Source organism: Solanum stenotomum, chromosome 6 (genome assembly GCF_019186545.1).
Source record: "Solanum stenotomum isolate F172 chromosome 6, ASM1918654v1, whole genome shotgun sequence".
Lineage (NCBI taxonomy): Eukaryota > Viridiplantae > Streptophyta > Magnoliopsida > Solanales > Solanaceae > Solanum > Solanum stenotomum.
Window position 1 is genome coordinate 36,297,829 of NC_064287.1, and position 25,753 is coordinate 36,323,581.

At 30.6% G+C, this 25,753-nt stretch overlaps 1 protein-coding gene across 1 annotated transcript; it reads right to left on the bottom strand.

Moving 5' to 3' along the window:
* Positions 1-12,074: 12,074 nt before the first annotated feature.
* Positions 12,075-15,080, bottom strand: LOC125868701 (11-beta-hydroxysteroid dehydrogenase-like 2). The gene is made up of 5 exons (XM_049549292.1): positions 14,889-15,080; positions 13,998-14,190; positions 13,796-13,881; positions 13,420-13,551; positions 12,075-12,293 (listed from the first exon to the last, which is right to left on the bottom strand). The coding sequence occupies exons 1-5, from the start codon at positions 15,078-15,080 to the stop codon at positions 12,075-12,077; spliced, it is 822 nt and encodes a 273-aa protein (XP_049405249.1).
* Positions 15,081-25,753: the final 10,673 nt, after the last annotated feature.

Here is a 25,753-nt window from a genome sequence, read left to right on the forward strand (position 1 = left end):
TCTCTCTTGTAATTGTTCCAACGCTTTTTGCACCTTCAGTGGCAATGAGCCACGTACCCTTAAGACTGCCTCTAGCCTTTTTGGCTTGTTCGAACATCGCCTTGAACTTATTTGTGTTTCAATATTGACGCAATTCATCAAACACATGAGGCAACATCCAACTCGGACACTAATTAGTATCCCGGACTTTCTTTAGCCAGCTAGACAATCTGGCGGATGCCTCCTCTCTAAACCTCGGTTCCCAAGTACACATAGTCTGAAAAAATGAATATTGTTAGATAATTAAAAAAAGTAAAGTATATTAAAATTATTAAACTTAACTAAAAATTGAACCATGACTGTATCTGGTTCAAAATTTTTTAAGCACCTACATCCACTACAAGGACACCTAACCAATCCATTATTCTTGAAAATATCAAATGTCATTGTATGTTCAATAAAATCTTTAACACCGTCAATAAACTCAAGTTTCAAATTAGCACCAGTTTCATAATGCATATTATACATCTACAACAATGATCTATCTACAAAAAATATAGATATTCAATTATATTATAAATTAAATTTAATAATAATTTTACTACATTAAGCTAATTTAAATTGTTAATATAAATACTACATTTCAAGATCTACAAAAGTTAAAGCTTAATTAATTAATGAATACTAATTAATTAGGTTCAAATTAAGTTCAAGTTCTTGTTAAGTTCAAAGTTAAGTTTATATTCCTAATTAACTTTTCAAGTTATTATAAATTAATTAAGTTCTAATTAATTAAGGTCAACAAGATTTCAAGTTAATATTCCTAATTAAGTTCAAGTTATAGTAAATTCAAGTTATAATTAATTATAAGTTCTAATTAAGTTATAATTCAAATCCCTAAAATCTCAAATTCAAACTAGCTAGTCCTAAAATCCCAAATTCAAACTATTAGTGCTAAAATCTCAAATATAATTCAATCAAGTCCTAAATTTCAAATTCAAACTAGTCTTAAAATCACAAATTCAAACTAGTCCTAAAATCTCAAAATCAAACTAGTGCTAAAATTTCAAATTCAAACTAGCTAGTCCTAAAAATTTCAAATTCAAACTATTAGTCCTAAAATCTCAAATATAATTCAAACTAGTCCAAAATTTCAAATTAAATACAAACTAGTCTTACAATCACAAATTCAAACTAGTTCTAAAATTTCAAAATCAAATAGTGCTAAAAATACCAAATTCAAACTAGCTAGTCCTAATCCCAAATTCAAACTATTAGTCCTAAAATCTCAAATATAATTCAAAGTAGTCCTAAATTTCAAATTAAATCCAAACTAGTCTTAAAATTACAAATTCAAACTAGTCCTAAAATTCCAAAATGAAATAGTGCTAAAATACCAAATTCAAACTACTAGTCCTAAAATCTCAAATATAATTCAAGCCTAGTTATTCCTAAAATCCGAAAATCAAACTAACTCAAATAATACCCAAATTCAAACAAGTCCTCAAATACCCTAATTCAAACTAGTCCTAAAATCCAAAACCAAACTAATTAACTCAAGAAATACCAAAATTCAAACAAATCCTAAGATATTCTAATTCAAACTAACCCTAACATTAAATATCTCAATTCACTCACTAACTAATAATCCCAAATTCAAACTAACAATCAATAAACACAAATTCAATAAACTAATTATAATTAAATAACTAACAAAATCAAAAATAGCTCAAATTGATTTTTTTGTTGTTGATAAATTAAACCCTAACCTTAAAGGAGAAGGACAGTATGAAGAGAGAGGGGAAGGAGGAGGCGACGGCGACGGAAGCTCCTCCAAGCTACTGCTTGAGAGCGCCGGCGAAGAGGTACGGAGGAACGACGGACGGTGGGCGCCGGAGTGGAGAGAAAGAAGAGAGAATGAGGTTTTTTGAAAATGGGAAAATGGGAAAATGGGGAAAAATTCCCGTCTATCTTTAGAATATTTAATAAAAAGCGACGTACAACATGTCTATGTTCATCACTTTTTTAAAAAATAGTTGACCAACATTTTGACCAAAATGCGACGGACTAAGAGACACTGTCCATCGCTTTTTAAAAATAATTGACCATATATTTTGACCAAGAAGCAACGAACTTAAATATGTCGTCCGTCGCTTTTATAAAAAAATAATTAATAAAATTAAATAAATTAAAAGCGAAAGATAGCGTGGTTATTTTTTAATTTATCTATAATTATTTTTAATAAAAGCGACGGACGGCATCGCTATTTATATTAAATAAATAATTATTAATTATATATTTATTTGGCGCAAAAATTCAAAAAATAGCGACGGACTAAGAGATGCCGTCCGTCGATTTTTGTAAATAATTTTAAAAATAATTATTTTTCAAAAAAAGCGACGAACGGTGTGGCAAATGGCGTCGCTTTTTGGAGCGACGTCGTCCGTCGCTTTTCTATCCGTCGTTTTTTAGGATATTACCGTTGAAGAATAAGTTTGAATTTTACATTTTCACGGAGTAAAATTATTCCTTCAAAGATTAATTTTTTTAAGTTTGAAGAGCTAAGATTTGAGATATATCAAGTAGAAGACAAGAAATTAGGTCCCAATTTCATAACTTGAGTAGATTTTGAGTTGATTGGGTGAGGGAGAAGAACAAATTAGAGTTCCTTTGAAGGTGAAAATTGGGTGGGTGGGTTAGGATATTACCGTTGAAGTGAGAAGGTGGATTTAATACATTTTTTTAAAAAAGGTTAAAAGGTAAAATTAGATGATTAATGCGCCCAATAAAGATGTTTCAACACATGTGTAGCGCTGGTGATGAGAGGGTTGAAAAAAATCACTTGAGAGATATTAAAGGAGATATTTAAACTCTCATATAGTTTAAGTGCTAAAGTAAATGTTGCAATCAAATTCATAAGGATTTTTATGTATTTTCTCTAAATTAATTGATATGGTACACCTGTACAAAAACACGTCACTATACTAATATTTTCATAATAGTCATACTTATTCAAAATAATATAAATTCTCCCACCTATATAATTAAGAGCCTGTTTGATATTGTTGTTGGGAGATCAGAAGTATTTTTTTTGAAAAATTAGTGTTTGACAAATCTTTAAAAGTGTTTTTAAATGGATACAGAAGCAATTTTTCTACTGTTGGAAAGAAACTAAAAATTTATGCTTTTAAAAAAAGCAGAAGCAGAAGCAGATTTTTTTTAAGACTAAAATATCCCTTGCATATATACATATTTATCAATATATCACTTATTAATTAATTAACATATCTCATAAGTTTGGTTGATTTTCATTCAAGAATTTTTTTTATAAAATAAATTATTTATTTTATTTATGTTATTTTATTATTATTAATATTTTATATTGTATATATTATTTTATGTATTATTCTACAGAATTAGAAATAAAAATAACAACAATATTTTTGCAGGATTAAAAAAATAGAGAAAAGTAACAATTTAAGATCTAGACCCTCCCAAAAAAAGTAACAAATAAAAACAATTCTTTTCTGAATTTACGTATTATTTAATTTTTTTTAAAACTTTAGAGTATTATATATATAAAAAAGATAATAGCTAAGAATGAATCCAAAAAAATAGGTAGCAAAAAAAAAAAGATTTCTCTTTTCAATATTTTCAACAATATTTTTATATGAATAATATTGATTGAAAATTTGAATATGTAAATTTTAATTAATTAAATTAAAAATGTAATTAAAGTTTCTGATTAGATGTTTAAAATAGTTTCTTTCTATAAAATAATCTTATTATTAAAAGTCTATTGATACTTTGCCATTTTTCGTAATTTGACTCTCAAAAGTCATTTTTTTTTAAAAATTAGCCAAACACAAGTTGCTTATTAAAAAACACTTTTCAAATGAATTTGACAAACACAAATTATTTTTTTTGAAAAATACTTTTCTGAAAAGCTATTTTAAAAAGTACTTTTAAAAATAAGCAACTTTTAACAATAATGCCAAACATACTCTCCATACTATTAACCTTTAAAAAACGTGAGTAATTGTCGTTGAAAAGATCAGTTTCCTTTTCTGACGTCTTTCTTTATTTTCTTTTATTCATCTTTTTTTTCTTGCTATTTTAGTATCTTTGTTTTATTTTTTTTAATTTTATACGAATACTAGTTTCTTAGTAATTAAAATGTAGATATTATAAATTAGATTGTTGTTCTTTATTTTGTGTATTTTTTCCCCAGAATTTAGCGAAATGAATAATAAAGATATAAGAATTTATTTTAGTAAAATACTCAAGACTAAGAAGCCTAGTAAGATTAATTGAAATAAAAGAAAAGTCAAGATTATGTGTCAAAATTATATAACTTTCTTTTTAATTCAAAGGAACCGTGTATTATACAAAAGGAAAAATAAAAAAGAGAAGAATTAAAAAAGGTGAACGTGGTGGATCTGGATCCCACATTATAAAGTCAACAAAAAAGTTTCTTTATACAATTAATGATAGTTCTAAGTTCTAACTTCATAAAAATTCCCTTCCATTTATATATTTCTAGAAAGTTAGGGAATAGTAGGAGTAATAATTTAACTTTATTACTACTTAGTAGAAGAGGCTGCTCATGACTCTGTCAATGTAACAACCCGATAATAAGACCTACACAATTCAAACTCAAACAATCGATAAATCTATTTCATTAACTAGTAATTGAAATTACAAAGGAATTTAAGAACTAAAAAGAAATTGAAGAACACAAGTAAAAGAAAGGGATGAGAAGTAGAACTCAAAGAAAGGGGAAGAAAGGGGATAAGACGGCTAGACATTTTTCTCAACAATTTGCATAAACCTATTTTGCTCTCCCAAGTCTCTATTTATCAACCCGGATCCCATACATAGCCACTTAATTTATTCGGATTTGGGCTGCTTTGTCAATACCGGTCTAGGCCCATTCATAGCAATACCTTCTGCCCCCTTGTCCTCAAGGTTCAAGTATACCAAATTGATATCATTGTGAGGATTCTCATTGGAGCTATTAAGGAAGCTATACATACTAACATCTGCAAGTTAGAAGCAGGTGTAGGCAGGCAGTACTCTTATAACTTTACCGATGAGCAGTACATTGCTCCAAATTATCACAGGGCGACTCCAACCTTCCGCTTTTAGGAGATAAAGTGACTCAAAAAACATAATCTCAACATTGTAGATATGTGATATAACACTCATTAGCAACTTCGTATGACCTTTTGGTGCAATATAACCCTTTGTTACTATGTATTCCTTGTTAGCTAAAGGAATCAGAAAGCTAGTTGTATCCCTATGAAGAGACATGTCAATGACCCAAGCCACACAATTTCGTGAATTAGCCTCCTTATTTTGAGACACCAATGGTGTATCCACATTCTTAGTGTCATTAATCGAAACCACCAATTTGGACAGATTCCAAATGCAGTCCAGGATGTTAGTCCCATGATGGATTTGTGCACTTCCTTCTCTGTGAATTTGGCAGGCAACATCTAGAATATTATGATATAGAGCAATGACTAGTGCATCATTAAAGAAGTCACTGGTTGGATTTCTAAATATATAATCTAATAATCATTAAGCAATTCAAATTGAATAAATTCAACCATCTCAGGCGAACACGTTGTAAGCACGTTGAAGTCGAGTTGCTGTTGAAAGACTTTTTTTACCACAATCAAGAGCAACAAACTGAAACAGAGTTGTCCACAATTATCAAGTTTCGCTTCTGACATGATCACTCTAGAGACTAAAAAACAGGATGAAATTGCATTGGGTAAAACCTTAGTGATATAAGGCGTTGCAGCGGCAATGTATATGTACTATCAAATGGTGTCCAAAGATCATCATCATAATACCTTGGCATTGCAACGAGCAAAACAAAGAGTGTCTTTCTCTAAGGAAATACACTCGCCTTTGCTGTCAACTCTATTAGAGCCATGGACATGGAACATATTGCTAGATCCCAATTAGATGCCTCAGGTTGCAATGTAAAAACTTGTAAGCACCCACCAGGGCATATAATGAATAGATTCGCACCAGGATCAAATGGGAATTGAGGCAAAATACAGTGAGCATTGGAAGTGGAGTTCATATGACATGTGAATATCCTAATGAGCTCCTTGAAACATCCACAATCATGCGTGAATAATAAAATTACGGGGAGCAAACTAGAACCAGGATCAAACGAAAAGCTGAACCCGAAATGATCAGGTGGAAATTGATACAACGATAATGGGAGGTTAGCATGACCGAATTCCTTTAAGTAATCAAATATAGATCTTCCCATAAGTTGGGTGCGACTAAAAATCAAAGGCAAACAAGGTAGTGCAAGACAATTATTATCAAACATGATAAGGTCACCGTACTCTCCCTTAAATGCAGAAACCGTTTGAAAATTTTCATTAAACATATGGGATGCCAGATTTGTTGAATCAATTATCACTGGATGTTTGACTTCCATGTCAATTTTCTTGTCGGGCATTTCAGCGAACACCTTGCAGGCATATATAGCTGCTTGGGTCGTTCTTCAAGTCATATTTGGAGTCCAACATGGGACCCAAAGTCTCAATGCAACCAACCAAATGAAATCGCCAAGGAAGGAAAGGAATAGAGGTTGAAGAACTACTCCTTGAATTTAATAGCTCAGGAAGTACCTTCGAATTGGCCACATGAAGTTCTAACATCGGATGAGAGACCACAGAATTCTCTGGAGTGTTTAAGTTGGGACGACCTCCTCTATGACACACTTATCAGCCGAAGATGCGGTTAAATCTGGACGTTAGATAACTTGTGGTAGCCAGTCAATAGAGTATTCTGAATGTTATCCAGATGACGACTCATACGAGAGAAATTCACATCTATTTGTAGCAATAGATCAGCAATCCAAGTTCTGTAACAATTTGTTTGCGGTAATAGCAAGCCAATTTATCAGTGAATGCTTCCAAGCATAGAATTGCTAGGGCTTCTCCGTCAAAATAAAGGTAAGGAAGAGATAGCCACATATCCTTAGAAAAGCCATAAAAATTTAAATAACCTTCTGCCTGATAAACCCATACGGACGGTTGGGTCCGAAACAGATCCAACACAATTACAGATGGGGTATGGCAAGAAAATTTGAGGTAGCCGTCAGCTATGGAGGACGAGCAATGAAAATACCAATGTAACAAACCCAATAAATAATAAGACCAACACAATTCAAACTCAAACAATTGATAAATCTATTTTATTAACTCGTAATTGGAATTACAAAGAAATTTAAGAACTAAATGGGAATTGAAGAACACAAGTAAAAGAAAAGGATGAGAAGTAGAACTCAAAGAAAGGGAATGAGAGGGCTAGACATTTTTCTCAACAATTTGCATAACCTATTTTGGTCTTCCAAGTCTCTATTTATCCACCCAAATTCTACACATAGCCACTTAATTCAGATTTGGGCTGCTTTGTCAATACTGGTCTAGGCCATTCATAACAGTCAACATGCCTTGCTTGTTGCCAGGGGTAGTTTGGTAATTTTGTTGTTTTCGTTTTAAAATTTTTATCTTTCGTCACTTTATATATATAAAAAAATTATGCAAAAAGGATTATAAATCATAATAATTAATAGCTTAAAATATTTAAAAATATATAAAAAATTTCCGTTAACTCTCAAAATTTCATCTATACCACATAAATTGGGATAAAGAGAGATATATATTATATAAAATACATAAAAATATATTTTAAATCACAATAATTAATAACTTAAATATCAAAAAGAATTTATAAAAAAATTGATTGAATTTTGAAATTTCATTTGTATCACATAAATCAACACAAAAGGAGTATTATATATTATATGAAAATTACGTAAAAATACTATAAATCATAATAATTAACAATTTAAAATCTCTCTCTCTCTCTATATATATATATATATAATATAAAAAAATTGATTGACTCTAATATACAAAAACATGTTAAAAAATTGATTAACTTCAAATCCACATATACCACATAAATAAATTAAAATAGAAAGAGTAATATAAATTGGATCCTGTGCTGGCACGGGTCCTTATCTAGTTTGAAAGAAAATGTTAGTTTGGTCTTTTTGACATTTCTAGCCAAATTTAGATCACATAATTGTGACCATTTAGCAGTTCCCTAATTACTTAGTAATTTTTTTTAATTGTTCCTAACAAATTAAGAAAGGATAATTTTTTTTATTATACCCTCAATTAATTAATTTTGAAAAGGGTAGAATTACTTAAACATTTTACAATTTTAATTTATCCATTTCATAATTAATAGGGATAAAATAGTAAACTCATTATTTCAATTATTGTTTTTATAAATCTTAATAGATGTGTCAATTCAAAAGTGGACAAATAATTAAAGACGGAGGCAACATTAAAGCCCATGCTTCTTGCGTTGTTGTTTTTGTACTTCCATACCTTGATCATGATTAAGGGAAGAAGATGAGGAAAATGGGATTGGGGTATATTTTGTATGAGTTAATTTTTTAATTGGGTTAGGTTAAAAGAATGGTTCAAGTTATTAAGAAAAAAATTAGTAATTTTAATCGATTTGAAGAAATCAGGCATATATTGTCAAGTTTAAGTAACACTAAGGATAAATTTGATCCAATAATACAATGAGAGATAAACTTAATCAATAAGGTAAAACGATATTCTTTTTTGTAGCTTTTTTCCTAGAATTAAACTTAAAGTTTATTAACAATTCACCCTTTGACCATGGTAAAAACATCATACAAATGTCAAAACAAATAACATAAATATTTCCACACTTTCTGTATACTTACTATATTAGAAGCATGAGTAAAAGTATATGGTATCAACAGGGGCAGCTCAACGTAATTGGGGGCCTAAATTAAAATTTTAATTCGCGGCTTAAAATATAAATACACTTCATATACGTATTTATTCAAAAAAGAAAAATTACACTATTAAGATGAAAATTATTAGTACTTAATATTTTGTTTTGAGTTACTAGTTTTAGGTAAGATTTTATCAACACAACATTGAAAAACATCCTTTAAGTGAGACAATTATTATATGCATTGTTAACATAATGATATAAGTAATAAGTTGATAAATATTAAATAAAGATAAGAGTTAGAAGTTTAGAATCATAGAATTTGACTCAAAAAATTGATGACTTGGTATACCTCATTTTAATATGCTTAGAGTAATGTTTGAAACTAAAGTTTAAAAAGAAATAAAAAAGAATTTGTAATTCACTTTGTTCAACACTTTTCACTGTTAATTCTTATTTTTAACAAAGTACAAAAGATGTTAAAGTGGATAAAATAATTTATTTTTAAAAAAATTATACTTTTATCATAAATAATTAATTTTTTTATAAAAATTTTAACACATAATTTATTCTTGACAAAAATTTGAGGGCTCCAAAATTTGGGGACATAAGGCGAAGGCCTTATTATTTTTAAAAGCATAGAGCCGGCCCTGGGTATCAACATGCTTGCTTGAAGATAAATTTAGGGACAAAACCAATTAATGGAGGATATTTTCGTCATTGTAGTTACATAATTTACCCTAACTTTATTTTACTCCACGTGGTTGCCAAACCATCACCGCATCACTATACGTGGCTAATTTCATCTTTCTGGAATGATCCTTCAAAACTCTATTTATCTTCTTATCAAAATAATGCTGAAATTTCAAGGTATTTCTTTGTTTTTAATTTTTAATTCGTTTCCCTTCACTATCTTCATCTTTTCTTTTAGGTATAAATGAACATATACGTTTTATTAGTATGGTACAAATTAGATACAAACAATATGTTTAGTATTTAATTGAACTGATATAAATTCCCAAAATCAATATTCCCTTTTGGTTGTTTCTAAGTTAAGTTTTTTTTGGTTAAAGTTTTATGTAATTATCTAAATTGATCTGTTGATTTTTGTTTTTTCTTTTCAGGTTTCAGTATGTGTGGTTTTGATATTATTTTTGAGCGTGTTTAATCTCCTCTACTTTTGTAAGTATAGGTCTTTAGGGTACTTCCATTAACATGGTGTGGGTTCTTTGATTGGTCCATCTCATTATTAGGTAGTAGTTTTGTTGTATAAAATTTTTCATGTTGTCTGTTCATTTTGATAGCTTTCAACTGTGATATGCGTTGTAAAATTAAAATAACCATACTAATTAATAGAGTAGTAATTATTATATATCCATAAAACCAATTAACAAAATATTCATTGCAATATATAGCAATGTAAAGGACTAGATGACGAGATCGTCATATAAAGCCATGCCTCTTAGCTTGACATGAAAATTATCATTCTCCAAGCAGTGGCGGACCCAGGATTTTTGTTCAGGGGTTCGAAAAATAAAAGTATAAATGTGTAAATAAGCCAACAAAATAAAATTTCAAGGAAGTAGTAGTATATAGTTTATAGGTACAAAAAGTTAGTTTCGTTACAAGAAATCCGAAACTAACATGAGTGATTACAGTGAAACAAAAAGTTAGCCCTTTACAATATGTCAATCTAGAACTAGGATGCTAAGTAGAGCAAAAAATGGAGCTAACTAGAACAAAAAAAATTAGCACTTCGTAATGTCTCACTCTAGGACTAGAATGCTAACTACAAACTCCAAAAAGAGGTCAGTGCTAATACTTCTCAAGCACGTTTACAATACTATTCGACGAGGTTTTAATGCTTGAAAAAGGCTTTTACCTTTTAAGCAATAAGCATGAGTTTTGATTTTTCATTTTGAATTGAATGTGAGATTCAAGCATGAAGTATCAAGTATGAAACAATCAACAATAGAATATTATGGGAGATGATTTTAATATTTGAGTTTTGAGTTGGGGAAGAACAAGAAAGTGATTTAGGGATTTGAAAAGTGAAAAAGTTATTAGCTTTTAGGAATGGGAGTATGGGAGTTGGGACCCTTGAATTTTTGGGTTTAACACCAAATTTTAGCACATTTTATTTTATTTTTTTAAAAAAAAACATTAAAATCGGAACTGGAACAAAAAAAAAAAAAACTGAAAGTAGAAAACTAAAAAATAAAACGCTAGCCCAGTGATTCGATCCCTGGACGTCAGACTTAACTTTGAAGGGAGCTACCACTAGGCTATCTCCTTCACCTTGTCAATTGATGGGGTTCAAAATATATATATCCACATAAATCCAGAAAATTCTCCTTATATATACAGTGTAATTTTTTTTTTGAGGGGGTTCGGGTGAACCCCCTGGGCAACACGTGGGTCCGCCCCTGTCTCCAAGTACAATATAATAATAACAACAAAGTCAGCAATTCTATAAATCAAGGTTGGTTCCAAGTGAAAATATGTATCAAAATTTAAAACAGAGTATGATCTCTTTCAGAATTGTGCAGACTTTTAAATTATACTCTCAATGTACGTATGCTCCTCCTCAAGTTTTCTTTTTTCCTTTCATCCTGTGCCCTTTTTTTGGCCTCTTTAAGTTCTTTGCATTTACTTATTATCAACTTTTGTCGTACATGTTTTCTTATCCCCATTGTCGAGTTTTTTATTTTATATAGCTACTGCATCCATCCATCATATTTTAAGGGATGAAGTAGTTCAAAATTCATGTTAATGATCGTTTTACAGATGGTATATATAGTCAATTACACATTTATGTCCTTTGCCAATACCAGCTAATTGGTTAAATACCTACTCTGCATATGTTTATATTATGTAACATTGTGTGTATATATATATATATATATATATATATATATATATATATGATGCAGTGAGTGAAGCATGTAATCTTCTAAATTTACATTACAGCACAATTGTACGACCACACAGGTAAAAATGTTGGACACAACTACCCTCCTATACTATAATCAAAATCTCAAAGACACACCTTAACTAAACTAAGATCCTGAACACATTTTTAAAAATATTTTTCTACACCTTTTGAGCATACGTGACATCCAAATATCTCCCACACGCCTCAATTGTGTGGAGTCACAAAATATGTCACGAAGTAAAAAAGGTGTACAAATTACAAAAAAATGGATTCAGGGATAATATGACCTTAATTTAGTCTCTAGAATTTCGATCATAATCTATTTATTTTTTTAAAAAAAGAATTACTTATAAGCTATCTTGGTCGATGAAGCATGGCCGATACAAAACTTGTGCTCAAAGGTGCGATAGAACCATTCAAACGCTTGAGGGCATACACTTTTAACAAAGAAGAGCACGCTAATATATTTTGGCTCTGTAATATATCGTTCTTTTCGACATATTGCACTGATAATTGATTTTGCACAGTCACTACAACTGATGACTGGAAGAACAGTAGCATCCTGAAAACATAAATAAATAAGGAACTTAATTAATTATATGAGTATTATAAATAGATATAATATCGACTACTTCGTCTCATTTTATGTGACATCGTTTGTTTTGATATGGTATTTAAGAAATAAAAAAGGAAGATTTTTTAAACTTGTTGTCTAATATAATCGTCTTAGATATTTGTGTCGTGATAAATTATTTATTTAAAAGTAAAATAGGAATTTCAAAGTTAAATTATTTCTAATTACAATAGAGTGACATTCTTCAGGACTAAAAATGAACGAATATCATATAAAATAGATAAAATAGGACGAAGGGAGTATTATTTTTTAAGGAACATACATTTAAGTGTACAAATAAAAAAGTTTTTGTGCCATGTTAATAATGAAACTCAACTGCATCGTGTATACCGCGTTGAACATTAATATGAAAAATAGTTTGTTGTGGGCGGGTCATGATTCAATCTGATTTGAGATCAAAGTAAACTTAGATGTGTCATAATTCAACCCGAATTCTATTTCAATCCATTTTTAACATCTTTAATTTCAATCAAATCCGTTCATTTGACAACTCTAGTTATTTGTTAGAAAGTTGATAACATAATTAAAGGTGATCTTACACTAAGTAGCTGTGAGTCAATTTGCATGACACCATCCTTCCAAGTGTTTTCCTCCCATTATTTCAGAGTCGGTGTAACCTAGCGTTGCAATAGTAATTGAGATTTCCGGAGCCAATTCCACTCTCATAGTCTCATAAAAACTTATTAGTGCAGCTTTACTCGCCTGTAAAACCATAACTAATTAAAATATATCATATAAATTAGGGAACAAGGCATATGATTGAAATCTCAGGTCCTATTACCCTCCTGAATTTTTTTATTTTTTTTTGTAATTTTGTACACTTTTTTGGCTTACGTGACATCCAAACATCTCCCACGCGCCTCAACTACGTGGAGTCATAGAATGTGTCACGTAAATTAAAAAATATATAAAATTACAAAACAAATGAGTTTGAGGGGAAAATAGACATTAGTTTAGTTAATATGTGTCTCTGAGAATTCGCCATAGACTAGGAGGTACTTTGTGCCTTATACTATAAATTAAACAGAAAATCAAATAGGTATAAAATTCTTACGGTATAGAAACTTATAGACGGTGGGTGCACAATTGCACTGGATGAAGAATTGACAAACACTTTCCCTCTTGTCTTCTTAAGATGAGGAATTGCAAAATATGTTGGGTAAACAGACCCCCAGAAGTTGATATCCTACAGCAACAACAAAGATTCAGAGTTTAAAGTAATCAAAACATCGACAAAATATAAGATGTTTGCCTCTCGGAAGTACAAATCAACATTATTTGGAAAACATTTTAAATTTTATTGTTTACTCCACCCCCCTCCCGGTCAATTTTTTTTGAAAAATATTTCAAATTTAAAAGAATTTCATTTTTTACGCCCTTCCTCTAGGCCACTCTCGTCAATATTTTTGAAAAATATTTGTGAATATTACCATAAGAGATGTAAACATGGTAATGTCCGTCACATCATTGATAGAGCACAAAGAGGTGATTCCAGCATTGTTGACGAGATGATCCACTGCATGTCATTAACCTATTTTTGCATGAGTGCATATATTATATATAGTTTATTCATAAGAGTACTTATTGTATACAATGTAAAAATAAAATAAAAATTACACTATATTTGCTTACAGCGGCCGAAGTGTTTCACAGTTTGATCTACAAATCGTTTGCAGTGTTGAACGTTGGATACATCAGCTCTGATTGATATGACATCTAGACACCCTAAACTCTTTGCCTTCTCAGCTACTTTCCAAAGCTTCTTCTCCCTTCTCGCCACAATTGCTAATGAACAACCTCTTCTTGCATATTCATAAGCCAATTCCTATTAAATTCCACCAATATTATATATACATCATTACTACCAGACCGTCTCGATAAGTTTGGGGCCTAAAGCCAAACAACATCTTTATACTATTATTTGTTATTCGGATATAAATCATAATTTCAAACCTTTTTTTTTTGGAACATATATACTATCTCCGTTCATTTTTAATTGTCATGATTTCCTTTTTTACAGTCAAACTATAAGAACTTTGACTAACATTTTACGATATATTTTTTCATCATATTGATATACGAAAATTTGCCATTTATAGTACTTTTCGTATAGTTTTTGAATATCTAATTTTTTTGTTTAAAATATCGAATTAATGTAATCTCATTTAACTTTGAAAATTAGACAAATTGACTTTCAAAAAGCACAACATGACAAATAAAAGCGGACGGAGGGAGTACATGTCTTCTTTTTAATAACGTCTTTCATATTAGTATCATTTAACATGACCTCATTTCATATTTATGCTTTATAACTTTGGGCGCACAAGTAGACACTTAAATTTGTACAAAGTTGAACAAGAGTAGACACATAAGTCGTACGACATAGTATATGTAGAGCACACCCAAAATTGAAGGACATAAATATAATCTAAGGCCAAGTTAAAAGACATTTATATATTATGCCAGTAAAATACGAGGCATGTAAAGAAAAAAAAAACAAATAGGGGGAGAGGAGGAAGGAACCTCTCCAATTCCTGATGAAGCGCCGGTGATAAGAACAACTTTTCCTTTCATGTTTTCACTCACCACAAGCCTAGATAGAAAAAGGATGATCCTAGAGATGCAAAAGACGGGGAAAAAGGCAAAGAATGCAATAAGAACTAATGGTGTAATGAATAGAGAGATGAGAGTGTGAACAAAATAACTAGAAGCCATATTCTAAATCTTCTTCAATTCCTACGGTGTTAGAAGAACCATATTTATAGAAAAGGGATTTAACTATTATTTTTATTTTTTCAAATTATTTTTTGAATAAGTGTAACATGTCTAATATTAATATTAATGATTTAGGTTTAATTAATTGAGGGCTATAACAATAATTTATATAGAGTGGAAAAATAGACAATTAATTGAGAGCTATAACAATAATCAATGGTGGCTATTTTCCAAAGAAATTGACTACAATTACAATTCGAAATTAGGCAAAAAATTAAATTAAAAAAACTAACAATCCAAGTTTCCCAAAACTAGCTAATCCATGTGTGCCACAGAGGCAAACATAACATGATTGTTCTTCTTCACCCTAAATTTAAGTCATCCAAACCTATCCAATGGTTGTAATACAATCAACATTTTCAATAAATATATACTAGAAGGATATGGTCCGTGCTCGGCACGTGGATCAAAGGCAGATCAAGGTTTTTAAGATTCTGGGTGTCACATTTTATGAACAATAGTGTAATTTCAATATTTATATAGAAGAACTCTAGTAGCCCATTTAGCCTTAAAAGTATTTTTTTTAAGAAAAAATTAATTGAAGTGTTTGACCAAGTTCTTAAAAGAAAATAATTGTTTTTAATGAATAGCAAAAGCTATTTTTCAGTATTAAAAAGATTCTTGAAAAAGAACACTTGATAAAAAAAAGAAATACATTTTTTATTACCAAGAATTTAAATAAAAAGTGGAATAGTTGATAAAAATTAAGAACCATTATAAATAGAAATTGACACAATGTTATAAAATAATATATTGTGGATATCCACTACATCAAGAAGTTACTCCATACTTTCCTCCATTATGAAGATAACCATAACCTCCATAACCTCCACCTTTATAACCATTATTCTTGTAACCTTTCACTTCCATAACCTCCCCATTATTTTCATGTTAATGTCATGTTTATGACTAACCTTTTGTATGCCTCTATGTTACACTATAAATAGAGGCATAAGGGTTCATATTGTATACACTTGAAGATTTGGTGAACACTTGAAAGAAAGAAAGTTAGTTTATTGTTCCTATTGTCTTATACTCTTCTTCTCTTCCTCTTTATATTGTTCTTTTGTTCTTAAGTTTTACAACACGTTATCAGCACGATTGTTCTACTATTGAAGGATTGAAGCAAAGTAAATATAAAGAAGTTTGTTTTGTGGTTATTTTAAAATGGTTAGTAAATTATGTTAATCCTTTGTAACAATATTGAGAAGGAATGTTAAAAGGTTTTAATTCATTTTAACTTGGGACTTTTACATGATTCCAACATGTTGTTCTAATTAATTGATTTGGTTCATTTTTCTTATGTTTTAAGTCAAATTCAAATTATATTTATGGTATTCAATATATATATTTTTGGTAATACATTTGGTTTATTAAGACATTGATTGAGGATAAGACAGTGAATTCAAGTTTCACCGCACCAAATGGATAAGACATCGATTTAAAGTTTCGGTGCACCATGATAATAAGAAGTTGGGTTCAAGTCCCATTGATCTATGACCAAAGGCGTCTTTATATAGGTAAGACATTGAGTTTAAGTCCTAATGCACTATAGTGATGATATGATGATGACTAACATAAAGTTTTATACTTTTGACTGAAAGTCATGAAATTTTACCCAATTAATTTGCTCCATTCTCTTATGTGAATGTGGTAGCAGTGCATAATATGTCTGAAAAATGACAAGTAGTTGAATGTATGAATATGGGTGTGGTAAAATATTAATGGTCATCATGGTGGTAATTAAAAGGAAGAACATTATGGGTTCTTAAGATGGTCCTTCAAATGTGAAGGTAATTTTGTCCATTAAAGTGGTATGAAAGGTTATTGGACACATTGTTTCTTAAGATGCTCCTTCAAATGTAAAGGTAATTTTTATCCATCAAAGTGGTGTGAGAAGTTATTGGGCACATTGTTGTTGGTGCAACCCAAATTTGAAAAGTTTTGTAAATCCTCCATCAAAATAAAGGTATACAAAGTGGTAGTACATTTGGTACATTTGACCTCTTAAAGTGATATTGTGGTGAGTTACATAAATTTTATAATGCCAAAGCATGACAATGAGTTTATGATAAAAACTTATGGAGCATGTACAAATGGTTATGGTTCATTTCTTGAAGAGAATGTGACTTGTGTTCATATGGATAAGAACATGTTCATGTATGGTTGGATAAATGTCACATCTCACCTCTATGAGAGGTTTGAGATATTGAAAAAAAATAATATATTTTGACATAAATGGTCATTTTGATCATATACTTTGAGTAATACACAAATATTGTGTTATGTTTTTATTATGAATTATTTGAGGGCAAAAGAAAGAAGTAATTCTTTTCTATAAAGGTTGTGATCATGACCAAAATAAATATTATTGTGTGGCAACACAAATTTGTCATTGGTTATCAAGAAATAAGTCTTGCATGTAATAAATTTAACCATGACAATAATAATAATTTTCTCCTTGAATGAGATGGTCACCATAAGAATGGTGTTTTGAAATTTGTGGTGGTACACAAAATTAATTGAGAGTTCCGAAAGGGCTAATTTGTTACTATCCGGAGGAATGAAATAGTTCATAATATTAGGGTTGTAGTAAGTCTCAAAAGAAACTTTTTAAGTTTCGAAGGAATTAAAATAAAATTTATTATATTGAATCTGTAAATTATTGAAAGATTAAATATCTTTAGATTACTACAATCAAAGCGGGTTATACTACAAGAAATCTGTCATTTAGTGGCGACAACAATCGCCACAATAACCCAAAATGTCGCCACAGATTACTTTTAATGGCGACTAGAGCACCGTGGCAAGTACTTCCATAACTAAAAGTATTTTGTGACGACCCTCAAAAGTTGCCACAAAATAATATATTTGTGGCGACATTTTCGCTGCAAAACCTGAAATAATACGCCACAAAAAAAAGTTCCACAAAGTAAATGATACATAAGTCGCCGCTGAAAATTGACTTTTAGTGGCAATTAAGGTCGCCACTATAATTTTTCACATGTAGTGGCATTTCTTGTCGCCACTAAAAATGTCTTTAAGTGGCGACATAGATTGCCACAATAGAATTATTCATTTAGTGGCAACACTTATCGCAGCAATAGCATGATCTTTAGGGGCGACTATACTTGCCTCTAAACGTGTTATATATTTAGTGGCAACTTTTTTTGCCCCTAAAACTTATTTTCCCAATAATTGCAATATCCAATATTTTCATACATTTTTATGGCCACCTAATATCTAAATTTTAAGATACACGTACATTGCCTACCAATAAAGCATCCAATATTAATAAGTGAACACAAATAATTCTCAAGTTGAATGATAGCAGATACTTTCATAATAAAAAATATTGTATATTGTTTAATGTCAGTGTACACATATGTGATAAGAAAAAAGAACATTGTGGCCTTCAAACTCGTCCTTCCTCGACAACATTTGTTTTCTAGAATCTTATCCTTGCAATTAAGAGTAAAAACATATGATTACTTTGACAATTTTCATAATCTAATATTAAAATAAAGAGGTAACCTTGGAGAAAAGATTGCAAATGCATTTTAAGAAAATAAAGAGACAATATGATCAATGAAAGTTGTGCAACATAGTTTAGTCCTAGCATACTAAGCTCAAATCTTAAAAAATGTTAAAGTGTATTTCCCTACAGGATAAAAGTGGAGCAACTAAATAACTAAAACCCAAGACCACAAACATGAGAACTTAAAAAAACTTAATTCAATAACAAAAAACATACCCAGTGAAATTCCACTAGTGGGGTCTAGAAAAGGTAATGTTTATGCAAACTTTACCCTTACCTCGAGAGGTAAAGATGTTGTTTCCCACAGAGAATCACATCATGAACCACATATTTGTCCAAAAAAGTTCATGCTCATATTTTAGATAGGTCTCATCACAAGTTTTTTAAAACACAACACAAGAAATTTCCAATCATATCAATATTTCTTGGGAAAATGGAACTGTAATAAATTCCTAGAGGAAATGTTAATACATCAGTTTTCTCCAGATGTAGAGTAACCATGAAAAATGAGCTTGGCCACTCCTTCAGTACAAGTATCTGGACTTTGGAGATCATCTTGAAGCTACACTGTTGACCCTTTTGGACAAACTATTTCATTGTCGACACAATTCATTTGGTACTAAGGCTTAGTATTGTGGTAAACGAACTATGTTATTTTTCGGGGAAGGGTATGTAATGATATTGCCAAATGTTGTGATGCTTTTACTTTGGTATAAGATGTTGCCATATATTTAGCTATGTAAAATCATAATGTGCATACTTAAATGCAATAAATAAACCCATAACCATGTTCCTTTTAAGAAGTAATTTTTCTTTTAGCAAAACAAATTTCATATTTAGTAGTATTATCATTCAGTAGTGGCACATACAAGTCATCTAAAGTACCAAGCATTTGACCCTTTGACCTTTATTTTATAATTTAGACAGATCTTGCAAGTTTCTAAAGTTGACATAGTTAACTTGGACTTGTACTGGCTTGATCCTAAACCTTTGATGAATTTTGTATTAACAGTTAACCTAGTATCTAATTCTAGTGTTCTTATGGAAAACGTATTTAGAAAATGGAGAGCAGCTATAGGCACACAACGGACTGGAAATTGAAACTTCATACACTGACCTAATTAGTTTGGGATTAAGGCATAATTCATATTGTACTTGTGAAAAAACAATAAGGAGGAAAAATGATACATAACATGGGATAATTAACAGAAACTGGAAAGTTCTACACTGTATTAAATCGGTAACACCATTGCCGAGCTTGGATCACTACCCTTTTATTTATAAAATTTTACCTCACATAAGTGCAGACTAAGAAGTATCAATCTTCGAACAGTTATGTTGCACATCCATCATCCAGCAAAGCAGAAAATTCTGAAAGAGGAAAGTATTGAAGCTCAACAAGTAATTCAATCTGAATTCGTCTTTTAAGGAATTCAAGCAGAATAGAGCTCGGCAACGGATAAAGTAAGTATACACAAACCTTACTCCAACCTCAAAGGTAGAGAGACTATTTCCCATAGACCCTAAAGAATATTAGTATCCATATCAGCCTAATAGAGATCAGTTCTCTCATATCACACCCATTAAACCAAAGTTAGGTACACATAAGGTCTAGAAACATACTTGAATCCTTTCTACCAAATATTTAAGGCGTTCGAGCTATCCCAACAAGAACTATCACATTTAAATTTAAATTACTTCAGTCGAGCACTAACCAGTAGATTAGAAGCAGTTTTACAATAAGGGATCTTGGCTAGTAGCATTTCTTAAGCAATGAGTATGAAAAATTATCAAACTTCAAAGTGAGTTCCTTATATGATAAGGGGTGACGTATTTATAGTGAAAAATAAGACAATACGTACCATACTTTATTTTTGGAAAATCAAGACAAATTCAGAAAATCGAAAGGATTCCCCTTTTTTTTTGAAAAATTAAAAATCAAAGATTAACAAGCAACAAAATTAGGAATTCAAAAATTGGGGTTTCCTTTTACCTAAAAAAAAAGATTCAGCGGCTAGAGAATATGAACACGGTGGTAATGTTATAGAAACAAACATTTAAAATCATTCAATTCCTGCTAATACATAAACAAATAATTAGTAAATAAGACAAGTTCTGCTATAAGTTCTAAACTTAGCAGCAAGAGCCTCGCAAAACCGCAAAAACATCAGAAGTTCGATCACAGGGACCTAATTATTGATCTTAAGCTAAAAAAAACTAGCACATAAACTCAGGACCCATAAATAATGAGAAGTGGGAGGGAAAATAGGATGTCGAGCCCACATACCAGTGCGCATGATGTGGGAGACTTCTTACATTTCCGAATTTGGTTTCAACTAGAGGATCCTTCTACAGATCCTTAAGCTCCTTCAATATGCGCTTCAACGCCCATAAATTAGCTCGTATACCTACAAATCAAAGCGCTAACCCAAATATATATTCAATTTTTTCATCAAAATCCACTAATCCCCAAATTCAAGTAAAGTAGAAAATGATTACAAACACAAATTATGGTCGCAGAGATAAGAAATCTTAAGCATATAAAAACAGAAAATTATGAGATCTAAAGGATTGTTCATGCGAAAAATCCTAGATCTTTTAATTAACATTCATATGCAGAAGATGTGGTAGTGATTCAATATACTGAAATTGGAGACTTGTATAGCTTGGATTAGGGTTTTGAGCCAATCCTAGGGAAGAAGTGGAAAATGCTGTCCGTAGTCATATTTTAGGGAGGGAGTTCTTAGCGAGGTTCTAGAATGTACACTAGAGTCGTAGACTCGTAAATGACACTTTAAGATGAGATTTTTATTTTTTTATTTTTGAGCTATTTAAAATAAAGTAAAATGAACTTACAAATTATGAGAAATTAATATTAAAATGATAAATAGTGTGTGATCATGTAAATTGTAAAATAGTTGAAGGTAAAATAGCAGTTTAGTAAAATAGTAAAGGTAAAGGGAGGTCAAAATTGGGTGTCAATTAATAAAATTTAAAATAACTTTTTTCTATTTTGCCTATAAAATAAACTCTATTTGAAAGTACAAATATTGTAAAGTTCTTCCTTTGTTAATCTTATTTTTGATGGATAAGACACATAAAAAAGAATTAAACAGTAAATTAGTAAAAATTATCATTCTTATTTATTTTTTCTCAGGAGTTGTGTAAAGTCAAAAATAAATAAATAATATGAAAAGGGAGGGGAATATCATTGCTATCATCATTAATATTTATTTTTATATTTCAACAACATAACAATATAATATGTTGTTAAGCTAGTCATTTGTATAGTTTATAGAATAAATGTTATTACACATAGGAAATTACTCCATGTATGTATATATTTAAAACACATGCTTTATATAATTAATTTAGTCCAAATGTTTATTTATCACAATAACATCAATAATTATTTTATAAATTACACAATAAAAACTATTAATAAGAATTTTAATTTACATACGAAATTAAAATGAATATGAAAGAAAGAGAATTAGTGGCGACCAAAAAGGTTGTTGCAAAAAAACCTTTTAGTGGCAACAAAGTCGCCACAAAATAAATCTTTAGTAGCGACAGTTTCTACGTCGCCACAAAATACATTTTCTAACATTACTTCATTTAAAAAATAGTACATATTGTAGCAATTGAAGCAAAGTCGCCACCATATATATTATTTTCTGTGGCAATGATACAGGTCGCCACAAACACAATTACCTTTTGTGGCAACACTTAAGTGTCGCCACAAAAACCTTATATTTTGTTGCAACTACTTATGTCGCCACAGAAACTTGTCGCAGAAAATCACATTTCTTGTAGTTATATGAATATTTACATAAAAGGTTATCCGTCTTTCTCTTGTTTGTTGTATAAAGATATGGACATGATGAAGGAATCACATGCAAAAGTAAACTAGAAGTTTACTAGAATAAATATCAGTTGGCATAACCTGCTGACCATTTTGGTTCAAATGTGATGCAAAAGAAATTGAGAATTCATGTGACTATATGTTTGAAGAAATAAAAGATTCTTCAAGAATTCTCTTGTGTTTCTTGTTATCATGATAAAATGATAATTGTATCAACTAAGGTGCGGAGGTATCCCTTGAAATTATTTGAAACATATAGAAAGGTGAATATGGGCCTATTCACCTGCCATGTGGACCCTTACTATTATGATTTAATAGATGCATCTATGGTATGGTCACATGTGCATTTGTATCAACTTACAAATTGATTTTTGTAAGGTTATTTGCTCGAATTATTAAATTAAGAGCACATTTCCAAATTATAAAATTATGTTGATAATGTGGTTGATTTAGCAGAAATTGTTTGCCTCCAATTATAGCTAGACCATTGATTATGAGAACAAATCTCTCAAATGAAATTTGCTATGAGATGAGTTTATTTAACGTGTATGCATCAAGCTAACAAGGTTCTCCCATTACAATTGGTTCAGGGTCAGGAACCAAATAATTTCCATCTAAGACTTTGATGTGTGCACATATGATTTTATTGCTCCACCACACACAAAGATGGATCCCCAAATGAGGTTGGGGGTAAATGTTAGATTCCTAACATTAGGGGGAGATATGTTTAGCAGCTGAAAATTATGTGTGGGGTGAATTATCTAGATCCTCGTTAAAAAAAAAATGAACTTGAAGTTCACGAGATAATTCATTTGCAAAATGTTGCAAATAATTTGCCAGATGTGTTTGCTGACCCAATATTTTAATTAAGCTGCAAATGCTCCAATAAATAGTCCTTAAAGGACAAAGTCTATGTTACGCCAGAAGCGTGATAGACCAATCGATTCCAAATGTAAAACTCCTTGAGGAAGGAGAGGAGCAAATTATCAAAATGGTCATGATAATGAGGTAAGTGCTTTGAAAGAGCACTATGACATAACACTTCATAAAACCTTGGCAAAGGTTGAGGTACTTGAAAATGATGATAAATGAAGAGATCTCGATATGTTATGTCCTATTGGAATTGATATCAAAATGACCGTCGATGGTATCTTTAATATGAAGTAGCACTCAATGCTATAAATGGTTACGAGAATTTTAAATTTGAATCTGTCATATAGTGTTGACAGATAAATGATTGGCACTATTCAAGTATATTTTGTTTCACTTAGAAAAGTGATGTTTTTGATCTTATAGTTCATGGATCAAAATATAATATCAGTGTAGTACAAATGAATCATTGTGCGAAAGTATAATTATAAGATATAAATTGCGGTTTGTGCCTCGGGGCATAAAAGGTTTCGCAAAAATTCTGACATTATTAAATGGAGATATATTCTTCAATGGTGGATGCAATGAGACTTGTTTCAGTTTGGCAATAGATGAAATACTGGAATATGCATAATGATTATTATGTCTAACTAGACGATGAAGTTATATGAAAATCCTTGAAGGATTTAAAATGCCTTAAAGTAATTCCATTGAGTACCCAATGGTTTTGAGATTGCTTAACACAGAGAAAGAATCTTTTTGATCTCATGAAAATGATTTAAAATGTCATGTATTAGTGCAATTGGTGCACTTACAGATTGATGGTTATGCAAATGCTAGAAGATTATTTGATATACATATAAAAAGTTATGTGAGGGGATTGCCATATTATCATTCAAGTTCTGCCAAGAAACTAACAAAGAAAGTGACTCAATACATAGAAGATGTGTGATTTTTTTTTTAGAAGAAAAGACGAGCAACGTATAAAATTAAAATGATCAATCTCTGAGTTAGAAATGATTTGCTTATGTAGATGCAGAATATTTATTTGATCTGCATAAAGCTCGATCGCAAATAAGCTATTTGTTTACATATGGAGGCACAACAATATCTTGGCATTCAAAGAAACAAACATTGGTAATCACTTCTTCAAATCATATAGAAATAATATTGATCTATGAAGCAAGTCGGGAATGTGTATGGTTGGAATCATGATCTATCATATTTAGAAAATATGTGATTTTCCTTTGGCAAAGGATATTCTAACCACCATCTACGAAAATAATATATAGCTCAATTGAAGGGAGGATGCAATCAAAGGAGGTCAGACAAAGCATATTTCACCAAAAGTATTTTTCACACATGATCTTCAACAAAATGGTGAGATAGACGTTCAAAGACCCATTCAAGTGATATCTTGTAAACTTATTCACTAAGAATTGCCAACATCAATATTTGAGAAGTTGTGATATAAGATTAAAATGCATCGTCTTCGAGATATCAAGTAAAGTTTTTATCGGGGGGAGAAAAATACGTGTTGTACTCTTTTCTTTAACCATGATTTTATCCCAATTGGATTTTCTTGGTAAGGTTTTTAACGAGGCAATTCAAAGCGTATTAAAAGATATGTGTACTCTTTTTCCTTCACTAGGATTTTTTCCCACGGGGTTTTTTCCTAGTAAGGTTTTAACGAGGCATATTATCTATGGACATCCAAGGGGGAGTGTTATAAAATAATATATTGTGGATGTCCACTACATCAAGAAGTTACTCCATACTTTCCTCCATTATGAAGATAACCATAACCTCCACCTTTATAACCATTGTTCTTGTAACCTTTCACTTGCATAACCTCCCCATTATATTCATGTTAATGTCATGTTTATGACTAAACTTTTGTATGCCTCTATGTTACACTATCAATAGAGGCATAAGGGTTCATATTGTATACACTTGAAGATTTGGTGAACACTTGAAAGAAAGAAAGTTAGTTTATTGTTCCTCTTGTCTTATATTCTTCTTCTCTTCCTCTTTATATTGTTCTTTTGTTCTTAAGTTTTACAACACACAAATACTAATTGCGGTTCAAAAATATTTTTAAAATTTATTGGTCAAACACTTTAATTATCATCAAAAGTATTTATTTTTTAAAGCACTTTTGGAAGGAAAAAAATGATATTTTAAAACATTTCATTTTAAAGGCGTCTTGTCTTGGCTTCATCAATTTTATGTAAAACAATAAAAAGGCACGTAACGCGGATTCGTTCCCATGACTGTGGAAGAAAAAAATTGACGCTTTGCCATCGACACTACACAGTTTTTTTTTCCTTTTTCTGTGGG

Coding starts and splice junctions, on each gene's coding strand:
- LOC125868701 (XM_049549292.1), bottom strand. CDS start 15,080: ATGGCTTCTAGTTATTTTGTTCACACTCTCATCTCTCTATTCATTACA. Junction 13,882..13,997: donor TGTGAAACACTTCGGCCGCT/GTAAGCAAATAT, acceptor AATGACATGCAG/TGGATCATCTCGTCAACAAT. Junction 13,552..13,795: donor CCATGTTTACATCTCTTATG/GTAATATTCACA, acceptor TTGTTGCTGTAG/GATATCAACTTCTGGGGGTC.